The 17,023-nt window shown below is 38.5% G+C and overlaps 2 protein-coding genes across 2 annotated transcripts; both read right to left on the minus strand.

Annotated features, from left to right (window-relative positions):
• Nucleotides 1–10,085: 10,085 nt before the first annotated feature.
• On the minus strand, nucleotides 10,086–13,827 carry LOC147482703 (histone deacetylase HDT2-like). The gene is given in 11 exon segments (XM_086577029.1): nucleotides 10,086–10,414; nucleotides 10,559–10,700; nucleotides 10,920–11,001; nucleotides 11,118–11,222; nucleotides 12,337–12,491; nucleotides 12,575–12,625; nucleotides 12,713–12,732; nucleotides 12,871–13,055; nucleotides 13,058–13,081; nucleotides 13,189–13,259; nucleotides 13,684–13,827. Coding segments are annotated over 11 exon segments (912 nt in total). The 5' UTR covers nucleotides 13,697–13,827; the 3' UTR covers nucleotides 10,086–10,350.
• A 1,250-nt stretch (nucleotides 13,828–15,077) lies between these two features.
• Nucleotides 15,078–15,995, minus strand: LOC147482704 (uncharacterized). Its single transcript, XM_086577030.1, has 2 exons — nucleotides 15,480–15,995; nucleotides 15,078–15,373 (listed from the first exon to the last, which is right to left on the minus strand). The coding sequence occupies exons 1-2, from the start codon at nucleotides 15,856–15,858 to the stop codon at nucleotides 15,195–15,197; spliced, it is 558 nt and encodes a 185-aa protein (XP_086433156.1). The 5' UTR covers nucleotides 15,859–15,995; the 3' UTR covers nucleotides 15,078–15,194.
• Nucleotides 15,996–17,023: the final 1,028 nt, after the last annotated feature.

Genomic DNA, 17,023 nt, shown 5'->3' on the forward strand with positions numbered 1-17,023 from the left:
GACCATATTGTATGACGGGATTAAGGTAGTAGGCTACAAAAAAAGAAACAATAACTTCATTTTAATATTTGGTTACCTGCCATCAATTAGTTTAAGAACCCATTTTGGTTAATTAAATTTTTGGGGAAGTTTATCTCACGCCAAGTGCAATGTGTGACTCAAATTCTTTGTCCACCTGCGATCAATTAGTCTAATAACCCATTCGGATAGCGTTTGGTACTTTCAATCTTCTTTTTCATCATTGACATCCATCGTGGGAGAAATCCCATAGTAGGTTTGGTATCAGCATTGACAAGTCGCAGTGTCTCCACCAAAGGTTCCATGCAATCAACTAAAATCTTGACATCTCTCAAAACTGTCGTTCATTAATAATATCCTCAAGTTTCTCCATTTTTTTGCCTCGTCCTCTTATTGCCACCCAATCTTAGGTAATGCGATCATGGCTTTAAGTCCATCCTTCTTATTCCACATACTGTAAAGCTAAGAAGTTTGTGGCAAACCTTGTCAAAGCAGGTCGACTATGTCACCACCACAAAGCCTTCTCATCGGTTCGCAAAACCCGTGAATGGTTGTACAAGTAGGTCACCACCACCTTAGCTTTTTAATTAATTTCAAAACCGATGCTCTCTTACGTAAGTCTTTCAATATTAGATCAATCGAATGGGCAAAGACATCCGGACCAAAACAAGTTGTACCCCTGTATCTTATTGAGATTAACATTTATTAGCAAAAGAAAATGAAGAACATATAAATCATAATTGTAATTAACATACCGGGAAGCCTAGCTAACTGTTTCTCTCCTTTCTTGTAGTTAGGTCCATTGTCCGTAAGAACAATTTGGACAACATTTTCTTTGCCGACCCAATTTACAACAGACTTCATGTGATCCATGATCGATATGTGGTCTTTATAGTCTTTGAAACATTCACGAGCGCACATAACAACAGCGGCCATCACAATACACAAGAAAGTTCATGAGAGACTTCCTTGTTGGACCCGTCCACCCATCACACATGCAGTGATCACCCCCCCATTAAGCCCATTTTGATCTCAAGGCCTCAATGTATTCCTCAACTTCGGATAGATAATATCTAGTTCCTTATGAAATAAGTCATAAGCGGAGGGAGGCTTTACTCCTAGGCCCGCTCTACAAGCTGCGTCAATCATAGGTCGAGTATACGGGTTGGCAATAGCTTGAGTCTTGGGTTTATTGCGGCATAATGGATAAATTTTCCAAAAATGTTCTAAACTGATCACCCAATGCCCTCGACCCGACTTTAAGCGATTGTTTAATGGGCCGGTTGCTTTGTATCTTCTCTTCGAATGAGGTCAACGTCGATGGTTGCAATATCTGGCTGCTTACCAGCACGCATGCTACTGGATCTTCTAAAGAGAGACCCCATTTTCCCTTTCCCTTTCTTTTTAGAACATGACCCTTCACCTACCTCCATTCGTAAACTCCCACCTCGGTGCAACTGGTTTTCATTGTGGTGGCTTGCAAGTGACGCTCTCCTAGCTTGCTCAAGATCATCTAGATCATAACCCTGATGTTGGGTCTCAAACTCATCATCAGAATCACTGACATCTTGAGTATTACACATTGCTTCCTCATACTCTCGTTGAGCTACCGCCTTGTTTAGTTTCTTTAGTTTAGCATTGTCTACCATATTTCTAAACAAGTCCCTAACCTTCTTACCTTGTTTTCTGCACATCTCTACATTTACATTGCCACCCGCTATGTGGTGTTTAAATCTAGTGATCCCACCACCATTGAAAATTGCACCACAATAGTTACATATAGTCCCATTCTTATTGCCCGGGATTTCTTGACAATGCTTCCAAGCGACGTCTTTATTTTTACCCATTATAATACCTGATACACAAGAAGAACGCTCGGTGTTCCAGTGGTGATTGTTGGTCGTCTATTCTTGATGGGCATATGAATTGTGAGAGAAGGATACGGGGTTTAAATAAGATAGAGGGAGAGCTTAGATTGGTTGAGGGAGAGCTTAGATTGGTTGTAGTGGAGGTGGAACTTTCAGTATGAAGTTGGAACTTGCAGAAAGTAGGTGGAAGGGTGTAAGAAATTGATGAAAACATTGGTTTTCTGAAGGAGGGTGGAGGAAGAAGAAGAACTGTCGGGTCAATACTTGCAATCCCCATACAAACCAATCTATCGCGGTAAATTGGATTATATTCCAAAATATCGTAATTTACCAAGATTTCACTAGATAAGTTGAGTTTCTCATGCCCAGAAATATATCAGTGATTTCTTATGTCGGTTGGCTGCAAAACCGATATATATCGCGATATATCGCGATATATCGCGATATATCGCGGTATTTTGTACTATGGTAGGGAGTATCAAATTTGTTTCCTTCAAGAGTGTGTTAGCATGGTTGTTTTCTTTATCGATCTCAGAAAGATGGTACTATGTCAGTCGTGGCTTGGTCTTTATAACCGCATTGAATAAATATATGTTGTACAAGTGTGGGTGCCTTTCTGTTGTTTCAAATTCACCTACAAATTCCTGTGTTGCTAGAAAATGCGATCTAATTTTCTGCTTCTAACACTTTGAAGAAAGTGAGGAAGAGGCTTAGTAATATGAAAGTCTATAATAACGGAGTCTTGGCTTCAAATGTGACAACATGAGAGAGAGAGATGGAGACCCAGTAGAATTGGTTGAGCTTCTGCTTTTAAACACCATATGAACATAACCAATAATCCTACCATTTCGCCGTTGAGACATTAATTTGTTAATGGATCGAGATACTCATTTCCCATCATACTTTCTGCTTTATAAGAATCTGTGCTATCAATATCGGTTATATCGGCCGATCAATCGCGTATCGCTTGTAACTCGATTAGTTTTTACTGATTTTTAAACTTTTCTCACTGAACCAATTTGATCACCGAATTGACCAATTAATTGGCCTAGATGACCGATTTCTCACTAAACCGAGAAATTTTTTTATTGAAAATATCAGTTCCCCACCCAAAAAAATACGTAAAATTAACAAATTAGATTTTTAAACCGTATTAATAATAATGGAACCTAATAAACACACAAAGCTAAGAGTTTACTTATTTTCTTCTCTTAACGAATGTTAAAGATACAAATTATTGTATTATCTCTATAATATATATTATCTCCTCTCTCTCCTTATTCCTTTAAATATTTAATATAATTGTTGTGTTTGGTATATTTGTAGTACTCTAAAATTGAGTTGATTAGATATGATCATGAAAATTTGATATTTTTTGTTGCATATCGGATAACTATTTAAAAATATCTTTTATAATTATATTATTACATATTTTGAAAGTGCCAGATATATACATTCGATATAATCGATTAAATCGTCGATTAATCACCGATTAATCGCATATCGCTCCTCGACCGATTAGTTTAAAAAACCGATTTTAACTGCCTAGACAAGAATTTGAAGGGTGTTTGTTAAATAAGTAACTTTCTTCTATACGAGCCTGCTAATTTAAGCTAGGGTTGAGTTTTGCCAAAGACTTTGAGGAGGAGAAGCGACCTCTATAATGTGATAGTCTCAAGTCTCATCTAACACTCCAGAAATACAACACATACAAAGGTACATTGTACATCACCAATGAAGACATACTCAAACAGAGTACGCTCATCAATTCAGGGTCAACAACACATTATAACAAACCTTTTATTTTCTTTTTTCCCATGAAACAGAAATGTTCACTAGAAAACTTTTGGGATATGCTGGTGATGCTACTATAGAGGAGACAGTTTCAGGTTGGTGCTGCGCTCAGAAATCAGAATGAGAATACATGAGAGCATCACCAAAGCAATTTTCGGTAGTAACACCCGTCCCCACCTGTAGAAACCAAACAAAATATATAACATGAATTAAGTAATGTACCAACGGGCCTCTCCTACGGGCGATAGCAACCATTTTTCTTGCCTCTGGTTTCTTTTAACCTTGCCTTCCAAAAATCTTTCTTCTGTGTCTTGATTCCCCCCCCCCCTCTCTTGAAGCTTTGAGGTAAGTGATATGACCTCCACACAGCACCCCCTGCTTCTGGGGGAAGCATCAAACTCAACAACAGATGCAAAGGTGGAATTTCTACAGCAGAAAATGAAAAATCTGTTCACAAAAAAAAAACAAGTGAGAATAGAAAGTATTAGCATAGACAAACATGGTATTGTACATCTCATGGTAGTAGGAAAGTGGTATGGGGGCTATCCAATCAACCTAACTGATTTGGGAGAAGAACTCCATCGCATATGGCAAACGAGAGGGCAAATTACCATGGAGCTCATTACCAGAGAGCACGTCAAACTCACCTTTGAGAAGCTTGAGGAAATCAGTCATGTACTTAGGAATGGCCCCTGGATTATTCATGGGCATATTTTGTCCATCATGGAGTGGGTAAGTTTGCAGCGTATTGAAGATTATAATTTTGACATGATAAACTACTGGGTTTAGATATGGGGTTTGCCAAGGGAGTGTATCAATAAAGAGAATGTCAAAATTATCAGTGAAGAACTGGGTAAGGTCTCTGAGGAAGATATATCCTGTCCAATCGAGTTCAACCAACCGGTGGCAAGGGTCCGTGTCCTGTTGGATATCAAGGAGAGACTCACAAAGGATTTAACAGTTATGCTTGAAACAGGAACCTCTTTCCATGTTAAGTTCAAATACGAAAAGTTAGAAATCTTCTGCTATTTCTATGGGATAATAGGGCACGTACGACCGTTATGCTTGCCGGCTGAGAGCACAACATCGTTATGAACTGGTAAAGTGTGGGGGATCAGGTAAGGATGTGAAACCAAACTTCACAAGCATGCTGAAGGCTAACAAGTTATTCAATGGGATAACATGCAAAGAAAAACAAGTAGTAACTATCTCTGGGCAACCAAGACAGCCTCGGTACAATGAGATTCCAGCTCTGGAATTAAAGGGGTTTGCTGGCCATGGGAGATCATCGGGAACACGTGGACGCTCATAGAAGGACAAAGCCAGCATGACATCAAGATTGAATAGGAATATAGCCGTTGAGACTTCTGCAACAGAGACACAAACAATGGGCCCATCTCAGATCCACAACGGCTCGGAAGTCTGAGGAGGGGGGCACATGGAGGTGGATTTAGAGCTCTGTACTCCTGAGCTCAATGGGCCATTGAATAGCACAATTTTTGGGCCCATCCCATCCACAGCTAATACGGGTTTGATATCGCCTCTTGCTCTAGAGGAAAATGTTTGCTTCTGGCCCAAGTCCAGGAGGATCAAGTTGGGGTTCAAAATGGGGACGATATAGAGATGGATCGACATTCAGATCGAGTCCAGACCATCAGAGATTAGGTTGAGAGAGCTGGAATCCCCAGACACAGACCACCACCTAATCATCTCTATAGGGGATCCTTGGAAAACCAAACTGAGCTAAGTCTATCTAGGGCAGATGGGGGAATCCAAGATTTGGGAAATGTATCTATTGACCAAGCCACCCTTTTTCAATATACCAGGCTGGTTCGAAAAGATGGGAAGGCATTCAAGCCGGCTGGCAAGATCTAACCCCGTGATTAGTTAGGAAACACAAAACCGGATCTACCCATTACTCTACTTTATATCCACAAGACCCAAGGTTTCATCTTTCCAATCCGGATAAGAATAACAAAAGAAAGATTCTTCAAATTTGAGTCTTAACATGGCGGACAAATCAAAGAAGCAAGAGGAGATGCTAGGGAGAGGAGTTAGAAATGCTATCAACATATAAAAAAAAGGCAAAGATTGTAGCAGAGGAAATGAGGAGAAAAGGAAAAATGGGAACTCTCATCCCAAGAAATGCAAAAATCATATCGGTCTCTAGTGAATCAAATGAGACAAATGGAGATCGAGAAACAAGGATGATCCCATATCAGGGAGAGGTGGTGGAGTATGACTCGGATGAGACTGTCTCACAGCCCTCACCTCTGGCTGCTGATGATTCAGCTATGAGACAAACCATGGCTAGAAGAAATAAATTCCAAGGTCAAGGATCTAGTCCGGCCCCAGCTCCAGAAGATAGTGATGATGAGAGCATTTGGGAACATTATGTTAGATCAGTAGAGATGAACATGGATATGTCCTGGTCAAGTGGCTCTATCAGTACAAATAAAGGAAATGCTAAATATGCAAATGCTTCATAAGGATTCGCGGTGACTGTCCCTACACAGTCACCTTCACCCAAATGACGATCTACGCCTGGAATTGCTGGGGTATTGGCTCCACCATGGAGATTCAGCATATAAAGGACCAAATGAGGGTGCAAGGTATCAATATTCTATGTTTGTCTGAAACAAAGGTGGATGCAAAGCGTGTAGAAATGGTAAGTAAGATGCTTAAGATGGGTGGATATTTCTGTGTTCCGGTTGAAGGTCAAAGTGGTGGATTAGCGCTCATGTGGAAAGATGGAGTGGCCCAAAATTCACTTGGAACAATAACAGAACCCCTGGAGCACATATTTTGGAAAGGTTAGATCGTGCTATGGCCACCCCCCAATGGCTAACTTGTTTCCCTCATGCATATGTGAGAACTGTTGCTAATGCATCTTCTAATCATCGACCTTGCACATTTCTCTCACAAATCCGAGGAAGATAGATGTTTAAAACCTTTTAGATTCTTTAGCATGTTGTTATTTGATATCTCTTGTAAGCCATGTATTGATGATGCATGGAAGTCTGTGATGCATGATATGCCTGATGAAAATGTTCTTAATAAATTGCATGCCACAAAGGGTAATCTTAATTTTTGGAATAAGAATGTCTTTGGAAATATTTTCCAGAATATTAAGAAAACTCAACGTAAGCTGGAAAATGTTATAACAAAGGCTTTTACCATTGAGAATCATAATAAAGCAAAGGCTCTTAAAGCCACCTTGCTAGAGTGGTATGTGAAGGAAGAATCCTTTTGGAAACAAAAGTCTACCACTCATTGGATTAAGAAAGGAGGAAAGAATACAAGATTCTTCCATCTTTCTACTATCTGTAGAAGGAGAAAAAATAGGATTGAGAGCATTAAAGACAATGATGGTAACTGGCAGCTGGGAAGAACTACTATGGGTAAGGATGTTAATGAATATTTTGAGAATATTTTTACCTCTGATTGCCCTGATGATAATAATAATATTTTGGAGTTGTTTAAGCCTATTATTACTGATAGAGAGAATGATTTGCTCGCTACTGTACCATCTGCTGATGATATCTGGCAAGTGGTGAGAAAGATGGGGAAGCTCAAGGCTCCTGGGCCTGATGGGTTCCAAGGTATCTTCTATCATGACTGCTGGGATATTATTGGAGAGAGTATCATTGCTTTTGTTCAAGATTTTTTTGTTTCTGGTAGACTGAATCCTAGCTTCAATGAAACTTTTATTGCTTTGATTCCTAAAGTGTCTAACCCTGATCACATGGCCAAATTCAAACCTATTAGCCTATGCAATTTTAGCTACAAGATTATTTCTAAGATTATGGCCAATAGGCTGAAATGCCACATCAATAAGATTGTATCCCCTTTATTAAGGGGAGGAGTATAGGGGATAACATTGGGCTGGCATGTGAGGCTTTCCATAACATGAAACAAATGAAAACAAAGAAAAATGGATGAATGGCTTTAAAAATGGATATGGCTAAAGCCTATGATAGAAGTGGAGTGGTCTTTCCTTGATGACATTTTTAAAAATTTGGAGTTTAGTGCTTCTTGGAGAAATCTGGTTTTACAATGTCTTACTCATTGTTTCTTTTTAAGGTTACATTGAATAGATCCCTCTTAAGAAAATTGTATCCGAAAAGAGGTATTAAACAGGGGATCCTTGGTCACCATATTTGTTTATTATGATTTTCGAGGCCTTATCAAGGATGCTTGTACAAGCTAAGAATAGGGGAGATCAAAGTATAAAAATCCGAAGGAACTCTCCAGTTATTTCTCATTTGTTGTATGCAGATGATCTGATTATCTTCTCTAAAACTACTCCTGAAGATAGTAGTCATCTTAAGACTATCTTACAGGAGTACTGTGAGGCCTCTGGTCAGTTGATTAACTACGACAAATCTAGCATTTTTTTCAGTAGAAATGTTAGATTTCGAGTTAAGTTCAAACAGAATAGATTCTGAAAAATGAAGTTGTTTGATCCAAAGGACAAGTATCTGGGAGTCCCAATCATGTTATCTAGAAAAAGAGTTGGGGACTTTGATTACCTTGTGGATAGGATTCATGGCAAGGTTAAGGGGTGGAAAGCTAAAGTGCTCTCCCAAGCAGGGAGAGCAACCCTTATACAAGTTGTGGCTTAGGCTACCCCTTTATATGTCATGTCTACCTACCTCCTTCCTGTCTCTACTTGTGACAAGATTGATAAAGCCTGTAGAGATTTTTTCTAGAATGGGTCTCATAAGTCTAATAGTGTCTACACCATTGGGTGGGGGCAGATGTGTAAACCTAAACAAGTGGGAGGCTTAGGGTTTCGTAAAGCTAGAGACATGAATATTGTTATGCTTGCTAAGCTACCTTGGAAAGCTGCTACTGACTTAGAGTTCTTATGGACCAAAGTCTTTACCAGTATTTATAGTAAAAACTGGATTAGGGATGTGTTCAAACCTCCTGGGTCAACTTCTTACTTTTGGAAAGGAGTTCATAAGGTGTTTAACCTTATAAGTGGGGGGCTTATTTGAAACATTGGCAATGGGTTAACCACTTCTTTTCTTCAGGACCCCTGGCTCTGTAAAGAAAGCAGACCTATCACCTTACAAGAACTGGGAATTTACCACCCAGATCTTAAACTTGCTCATGTGGCTGACTTGTTCCTCCCTAGTGGCAATGGGTGGGATGTTCATAGGCTGAATCAGTTACTTCCACCTCTTGTTAGCAAACATATTCAAGAGGTGGTGGTAAGGCCTATGGGTGCTAAAAAAGATAAGATGATTTGGTCTGGGGATAGGAAAAGGGCTTTTACTGTGAAGACTGCCTATAAGTTTTTAACTCAAAAGAGTTGGGAAGGGCAGTCATCTAGTTTCAGCCTAAGAACCATCTCTAGATTTTGGAGATCAAGTCTCCCAGCCAATATCCAAATGTTTCTTTGGAAGGTCTATAAAAGAGGCCTACCCATGGGGGACTTACTGATGGAAAGAAAGCTACAGGGAGACTTTGTATGTCCTTTATGCTGGAGTACCATGGAATCAGATGTGCATCTCTTCTTTAGATGTGAGTGGATCAGGGGAGTCTAGTTTGGATCAGACCTTGGGGCTCAAATTCAAAGTGATAGTGATAATACTATCAGAGATTGGGTGGATCAGTTTATGATGTGGTGCTCGAGTGGAGAGGAGCATATCACCCAAGCTGGGGTGTATTGTTGTGTGATGCTCTATCAAATTTGGGAAACTCGAAATGAAACAAAGTTTGAACACAAAATCCCCAACAGAGCAAGGATTCTAAGGAAGTGCTCAACTGTCACAGCAAGCTGCTGCACAGCTTTTAGAGAAGCTCCTCCTAATCCTCCTAACAATCATGTTCCAATAAATGCTTTGAATAATTTATTTCCAGTTATCCCCAATAATAGTATTATTATACGCTTTGATGCTGCATTTCACAAGACCACTGGAGCTGCAAGTGTTGGGTGTATGGCTTGGAATGATGTTGGAGATATGGTGGGAGCAGCTATTAGAACTTTTAAAGCAACAAGTCCTAAGGAGGCAGAGATGGTGGCGAGTGAAGTAGCAGTGTTGTTGGCTTGCTATCTGGGCAGATACAACTATGTGGTCCAAAGAGATTGTGAAGAGATAATCCAGTCCTTTAATGGAGGAGGGTGTAGGTGGAGTCTGAAATGCCATACTTTTTGCTTTAACAAAACTTTGGGTAAGTAGAAATGTTAATGATGATGCTCATCAACTAGCTCAGTGGTCAATTCATCAGCTGCCTATGACAGCTCTGCCAAAGTGTGTGGTGGAGGCAAACTTTGTTCCAATATGGTTGTGATGTTTAATATATGGTATGCAAGATTATCGGAAAAAAAAAATGTGATACCTGTTGAAGCCAAACAAAATGGAGATCAGCTCTTCCAATCCACAAAGCTATCAGTTATAAAAGACGAGCACAAACAAACCGACTTAAAACTTAATATCGTACCAAATCCCACAATCCATGTAACGGATAGACATTAATTTGGGTGTTTAAAAGTATTTATAATACTTGTACAACCCAATCACTGCAAAAAGTTAAATGCTCTCGAGCCTAGTAGGTTCTATTGTCTGCCTATGCCAACTCTACAAAACCCAAAATGCATAAACCAGCTTGCCATTTTCCCCTGAAACTATAAGCTTTCAAGTTTCAACATTGACCCTCTTCACTTGTCCTCGCTGTGCTTTGCTTTTGAATGGGATTGAAGGGCAGTGTCTGAGTTGAAGGTCCTATATGAAAGACAAAAACAAGATTCAACAAATAAGCTTTCACGCTTTCACCTAACTCTAACAAACATTTTCTAAAGCCGCAATACTCGAAATTTAATAAAAAAAAAGAGTTGCAAAGTCGAACAAACAAGGGAATGATCATACTTGCTGCAGGACTTGCATGGAATTTGGCCAGATGATTTGGGAGTCTTCTGCTTTGAGTTGTCATTGTTTATGGATGTCTTCCCAGACTTTTTTGAAGGGTGAGGAGTTGCTGTATGCCCACCAACTTTCTTGCCCTCAGGACCTACAGGATATAAACATGCCAACTATCATTTCCAGAAAACAGATCCCAAATTATGAATTAAATGCATATTATACTCTCTCTAGAAAAGATATTAAAACATTATCAGCACATGACTTTAAGTGAACCTACACACAGGACTTTTTTTTGTGGATTACAAGCAAGCAATTGGCCCAACATTATGAAGGCAACTAAAGATTTTGGGGTAAGGACCAGCTTTACCTGTTTTTTGAGGTGTAAGTAGCTTAGCCTTTTTCTCAGGAATAGGTGTCTTACTGGCAGATTGAGCAGGCCTCTTAGTACCCTATTCAGCCCAAGAAAAAAGGTAAACTGAGTAATGATTGAAGGAACGCTAGAAGAAGAAGAAGAAGAAGGAAAAAAAAACTATTAGTTTCACAAATACGTCGAGGAGGACCCCACCAGTACTTTCTTTGGTGTTTCTTCATCGGCCTCATCAGAGCTTTCGTCATCGTAATCGTCATCAGAGTTATCATCAGAACTCTCAACCCCAGATAAATCAATTTGCTGCAGAATAATAAAGCACACAAAGTGTCAATTATCAGTCAAAGGCATGGAAGGATGTAATGCAGATAGTGCAGTACGTACTGTGTAAATAATTAGGTGAAAATATGAGTACAAATGTACATGTCAACTTTACCAAAGATATGAACCACAACTATGAACAAATTCCAAAGGAAGAAAAAGAAACTCAAATCTGGGAGCAGAAAGTTGCCACTTACGAGGTTGCAACTAAAAAGCATACCACAATGCAAAATGAGCACAATTTTTCATATAGTTAAAACCACACCTTGTTCCTTGCTATATTTTCATATATATAGCAAGTTCAAATTATATAAGTTCGACTTTCTTTCAAAGACGATCTCCATGAAATGAAGATCATTATCACCAACTACGAAAATATGGTACGAAAAACTACAATTGGGACAACTTGTTTTAGAATGACCTCACTTTTTTGTAATGATGACCATCCTCACAAATATTCACCCTTGAGAAAAGGACCGTAAAAAACAGTTTTGTGTGTGTAGCATGCTAAAATGCAATGCAAAGGTAGTATAAGTTTATTGGTGATATGAGGCGTATACACTAAAAAGCAAGCTATAACCAACTAATATATACTTCAGTTTAAGGTGAATTGAGGTCTGATGTTTAAGAATGCTTTTAGGTATTAATTTCAGAAGAAGCATGCCAAAGAGGCAAAATTCTTGAATTATATTTTTCAAAAGAACAAAAAATGTGAATTGTCACACGTGCAAATACATGTGCATTTACTTAAAAGGAAACACCTGAAAGAAATATATTAGGTGTAAATAAAGATAGTCAGAACATATTCTTCACACCTTTGATGCTTACGTCAGATTTATCAAAGCAAATTATAGATTAAAAACAAACTGATCTGAAGGGTCCAGAACCATACATAAAACAATTACGTTCACATTGAAAAATACTAAAAGTAATGGAATATGTAGTGTCGTCTCAAGAACAAGGTTTATATTCCACTTTCCTAGTAGCAGACTAGCAGCTGAAGGTTTAAACCCAAAATATGCCATGCCCGACAGAAATAAACTCTCACGGAGTACAATAATTGAGCATTTGCTAGTGGCAGAAAGAAATACTATACCCCTTCATCAGAGTCATTTCCATCAGAATCATCTTCATCAGAATCTTCATCAAAATCACTGTCATCCTCTGATCCATCATCCTTGTTTGGTTCCCTAATTGTCAACTTAATCTGGGTAGAAATATTTGATTTCTCATTTTTCGGCTCAGGTTTTCCTAAATCATGAAGTCAAAACACATGTAAGGATATTTGTGTCATTATAATTTGCCAATCACATGTAGTGGAAGCAGTATCCAACCATTCTCCGTAGCAGCAACAGGATGATCGCATCCATCATCATGATCACAATCTGAAAGTAACACCACCAAAAAACTGAGAATAGAAAGAATACTTTAATAGACATTATGAGCATAAAGCAATATGAATCAAGACTCACCAGTATGATCTTCATAGGAAGTGCAAAAAGGACATGACTAAGTCAAGGAGTCCAAGACCAAAAAAGAGAGGAAATAAAAATCTAAAGCAGAAACTACTAAGCAAAATGCCCATGATTGAAAAATATGATGAGCAAAAATCAAATATAATGAAGGATATCCGTCTGACATTAAACTTTTATAACCAGTGAAATAGATGCTCCCATTTTTCCAATCGTGAGAGAGTTCAAAATCTTTGGGAATCTTCATTTCATAACTTATTTGAGGTTTCTCATGAGATATTGTTCCAATAACAAGCTTTTGATCATTGACAGTTAAGAAGATGTGAGCCCGATGACTTCCCTTGGTTTTTTAGCCTCACCAAGGCATGCCTACATGAAATAGTAGCAACTTGAAAATTTATGCATGTGGAAAACATTATAAAACTTAACACACAAAAAGAGAGAATAAGTAAAAGATGTTCAAGAATATTATTGACATTTGATAAACACAAAACAGCACCAGCACCAGGTTGAACCTTTACAGGCACTCCTGGTTTAACTTCAATACCTGGAGAACAATAAAAAAAAACACCAAACCTTAGACAAACCTCACAATTCCAAGGAATAGAGGAGGAACAAGGTGAAAACTCAGCTAAAACTATACCAAAAATAAATCAAAATACACAATTATCTTAATGTACATTGGGTCATGGTAACAATCTCAACAAAACGCATGACATGCAATAAGCCACTGGTTGCTCTGTAACAAAATTCAGTTTTGGGGTAGGACAATAGCCACAAAGGTATTTTGACGCTTTCCTTGAAATTAGCTGACTTAATAATATGTATATAGTTCAATAATTACAACTTAAACAAGGCTAAACCCCACATTACTCAACTAAACTAACACCATCACAAAAAACAAATATAGAAGAAAAACGAAAACACCGAACCCTATTAACAATTTAAGAAATGAAAGGGTTTAGACGTACCCCAGAACTCCATTGCTGGTGAGAGAGAAAATGAGAGATGGGGTTTTGAGAGGGTTTAGTCGAAAATGAGTGAAACTTGTTTTAGGGTTTTAATGATTGAAGAGAAATGGAGCTGGGTTGATTTCTAGGCCCTGTCAATGGTACTGGGCTTGGCGTATTGGACATTTAAAAAGATGATGAATTCAAGCCCAGCCCATTGACAACCATTGTCAGAGAGGAGTTAGCTCGCTCACCACTCGTTCAAGCTATCGTGTTCCAATCCTGAGCTTATCTCAAAGCTCGTGGACTATGAGCATACTGAAGATTGGCTAATCTCTGCTTGAATAACATCTCGTAGTGGTAAATCACCTGGCCTCGGCTAGTAGTGCTACTTCTATATTTTATCTATGCTTGCCATGTTGCAAGTTGGTATCTCGTAATAATTTTAGAGCATGTCTTCAGTGCGCATGATGTATGGGTACGTAGGAATGAGGCTTTTGGATCAGTATTTCTTTGTTGAAATACACCTTCACTTTTGTGTGTGAGTGGTCCAGATTCATCCTCACTTTCTCTCTCCTATGCACCTAGATTTATCTATAATTTTAAGGGTTTTTAAAATTCAAAATTTTAAGTTGGAGCGATAAATTTCTGTTACCATATCTCTTGGCCCTCAGGCAGTGAGGCTCAAACCAAGAGACCTCGTGGACGTGTTCAAGGCCCTGCTGTACTTTGAGATAGAAAGCTCCGTCAACTGGTTTCTTTGTACACTTGCATTTCACGCGCCAATGACTGTCACACCAGCTCAATTGGACGGCCTTGACAGGGATTATATAGGGTTGCTTCGGATAAGGCCAACTTAAATATTGACATTTCATCAGACGTGATGTTTGCATTTGTAACCAAAACCGAAAAAGAAAATTAAATGTATTGTTGGTCATACAAGACATCATATCCAAGTATCAAGTATGGAACAGAGAATCTTGCTCCTTCGGATTTTCACATTGTTGCTTTGTCTTAAGAACAAACCACTTATTTATCCTAAAAAAGAAAGAAAATACTTACTCTGTCTGTTTGTTGACAAAATAAAAAAGATCTCATCAGTTACGCAAACATCGCTTTACAGGAAGTACTCACGATGAAAATTGAAAAATTTACTGACGTAGTGTGTAAATACGACCAGTGCAGAAAGGCCTAATCGAACAAATCGTAAACCGCAAAATTGTGAAATATTTAGGATGCAAATTTGGCGTGATTACATCTAAATAGTTGGAGCACCATTATTTTTGTGATGATGTGTTTGGACTTGGGATGATAGATTATAGATACATGACTAAGTAATAATAATTTAATAAAAAAAACTAATCACAAAAGACGGCTAAGAAGAAAACTCGCACCAAGTAAAATACTAAACTGAATGAATATCAAGAATTATTTCTCTTATATTATTTTTCTAATTAACTGGAATTACATAAACCTATGTACAAAAATATAGAGTATTTTAAAGCAACACCCAATCATTCTCCAGTAAAAGATCATGCAAAGAATTCTTTGATAAACCACTCAAATGGAGTCTTGGAAGCCTTGTCAACTTGTATAGAGCAAGTCGAAGAACATTTAGCACTTGTAATAGGTGCAGCATCAGCAGCTTTGCTGCGACACATAAAGAAATTCCTTGATCCCAACTTCATCAATTTCTCCTCCCGATCCAAACCTAAATTAAAACAGAAATAATCAATCAAGTAACTAAACTTACATCATAATAGTCCAAAATCTAAACATAGAAAAAATGTAAGACATGAACGTTACTCGTCACTTACTTTCTAAGCTGAATGGTGAATAATGCAGGTCAAAATGAGAAGCTTCAGTGGTGGACAAGAATGGTCTTCTTCCCTCCTTGTTATATTGTCTTACAGCAGCTGCTATTAAATCACCAACCGTTGATTCTGGAGACATCACCACATGTACGGCTCCTAGACTTCTCTCAATAGTCACATTTAACAAAAGCTTAGTCAGCTTGGGCATCGTCTCCGACAACATTCCGGCGAGTTTTCTGTTGGAAAGTAAGTCGGGGTCGGTTTTCGGCCTTCGAAGTATTGGCTGATTAGCTTGATTTCTACCGTGAAATGACGCCGCCTTTTCTGGTAATTTTCCGAGTTTACCCTTCTCCTCTCGGGGATTTCTTGAATAATTAGGCATAGTTTATAATGGGCAAATTTGGAATATAATTTATCTCAAGCGACGGTAGCGAAAGAACCGAAGGCGAGGGAAGCCGAGAGCTGGAAAAGAGCTTCGGCTCTGAGAATACCAGTGTGTGGCAGCTAACATAACCAGAAGGGTATAACAGTAATAAAAGTGGCGACCAAGGCCAGAGATATTATTGGAAGGAGGCAAGTTTTGAGGATGTGGGGGGAGAAGAAATGTCTACATGAAGAGAAGGCAGGCAGAAGACGAATATAAAGAGAGAAAAAAGAGGGTGGGGTCGGTAAAATTGGACTGATTATTAGCTTTCGGTGACTGGCTAGTGTAGGTTTTTTTGGAGAGATTGAAAAATGTGTGTTTGCAAGGATAAAGATAGGTAAATCCGGTCGATTTTGGTTCACATACTTCCAACTGGGCGCAAAGTCATTAGAAATTTAGAATTGAATGATCAGATTTAGGCTAGATATGGAATTATGGATACGTGGCCAAGTGACCTGGTTTGCCTATAATTTGATTTGATGCTTATCATAGACAGTCTTTCAACTCATAAAACATTGTTTTCAGAAAAATAAATAATGAAAATACTTGTATTGCGATTTGTATTTTGTAATATCATTTTTGTAGGTGATTTTGGTCTCCTAGCATACACTGTTGCCTACCATTTTAGAACACAGACCATGAGACCATAACAAATTTATGACGTAAGTGTATTACTTTTTGGTAACGGCAAAAAGGGGATCAAATTAAAGTTTGTATTGAGATATACATTCTGTTTCCATCCACAACAATTGTCTCCAATTTGGGAGTTAAGAGTCCTATTAAACGTCAGCTCCGGCCTCCGAGGAGTTCTAGACTGAAAGTTACTTTGGGTTACTAGCTTGGGCTTAAGTCTAAATTTAAATGGTTGTAAGTTTCTCAAAATCAGTCTGACCCTGGAATAAGCCTCCTCTAGGTCCACCGGTTTAGGATTCGATGTATCTTCTAGAATGAAGACATCAGCCAACCCTTCCCAACAGGTTCTGTGTCTGTCGTTGTCATTGCATAATCTATATAGGGAAATGTACTGTGACGCGATCAGAATCCTTTGATGGTCAGGCTTCATTCAAAACCATGATTGCTGCTAAATGAAGTAAGCTCTGATATTGGGAACACGTTTGTTTTT

This window comes from Coptis chinensis, chromosome 8 (genome assembly GCF_015680905.1).
Source record: "Coptis chinensis isolate HL-2020 chromosome 8, ASM1568090v1, whole genome shotgun sequence".
In the NCBI taxonomy this organism is placed as follows: domain Eukaryota; kingdom Viridiplantae; phylum Streptophyta; class Magnoliopsida; order Ranunculales; family Ranunculaceae; genus Coptis; species Coptis chinensis.

Bases quoted from the DNA above. Each gene is read 5' to 3' on its own strand.
- LOC147482704 (XM_086577030.1), bottom strand. From the start codon at position 15,858: ATGCCTAATTATTCAAGAAATCCCCGAGAGGAGAAGGGTAAACTCGGA. The intron at 15,374-15,479 runs GTAAGTGACGAG...GTTTTAATTTAG, and splicing joins TTCACCATTCAGCTTAGAAA to GTTTGGATCGGGAGGAGAAA.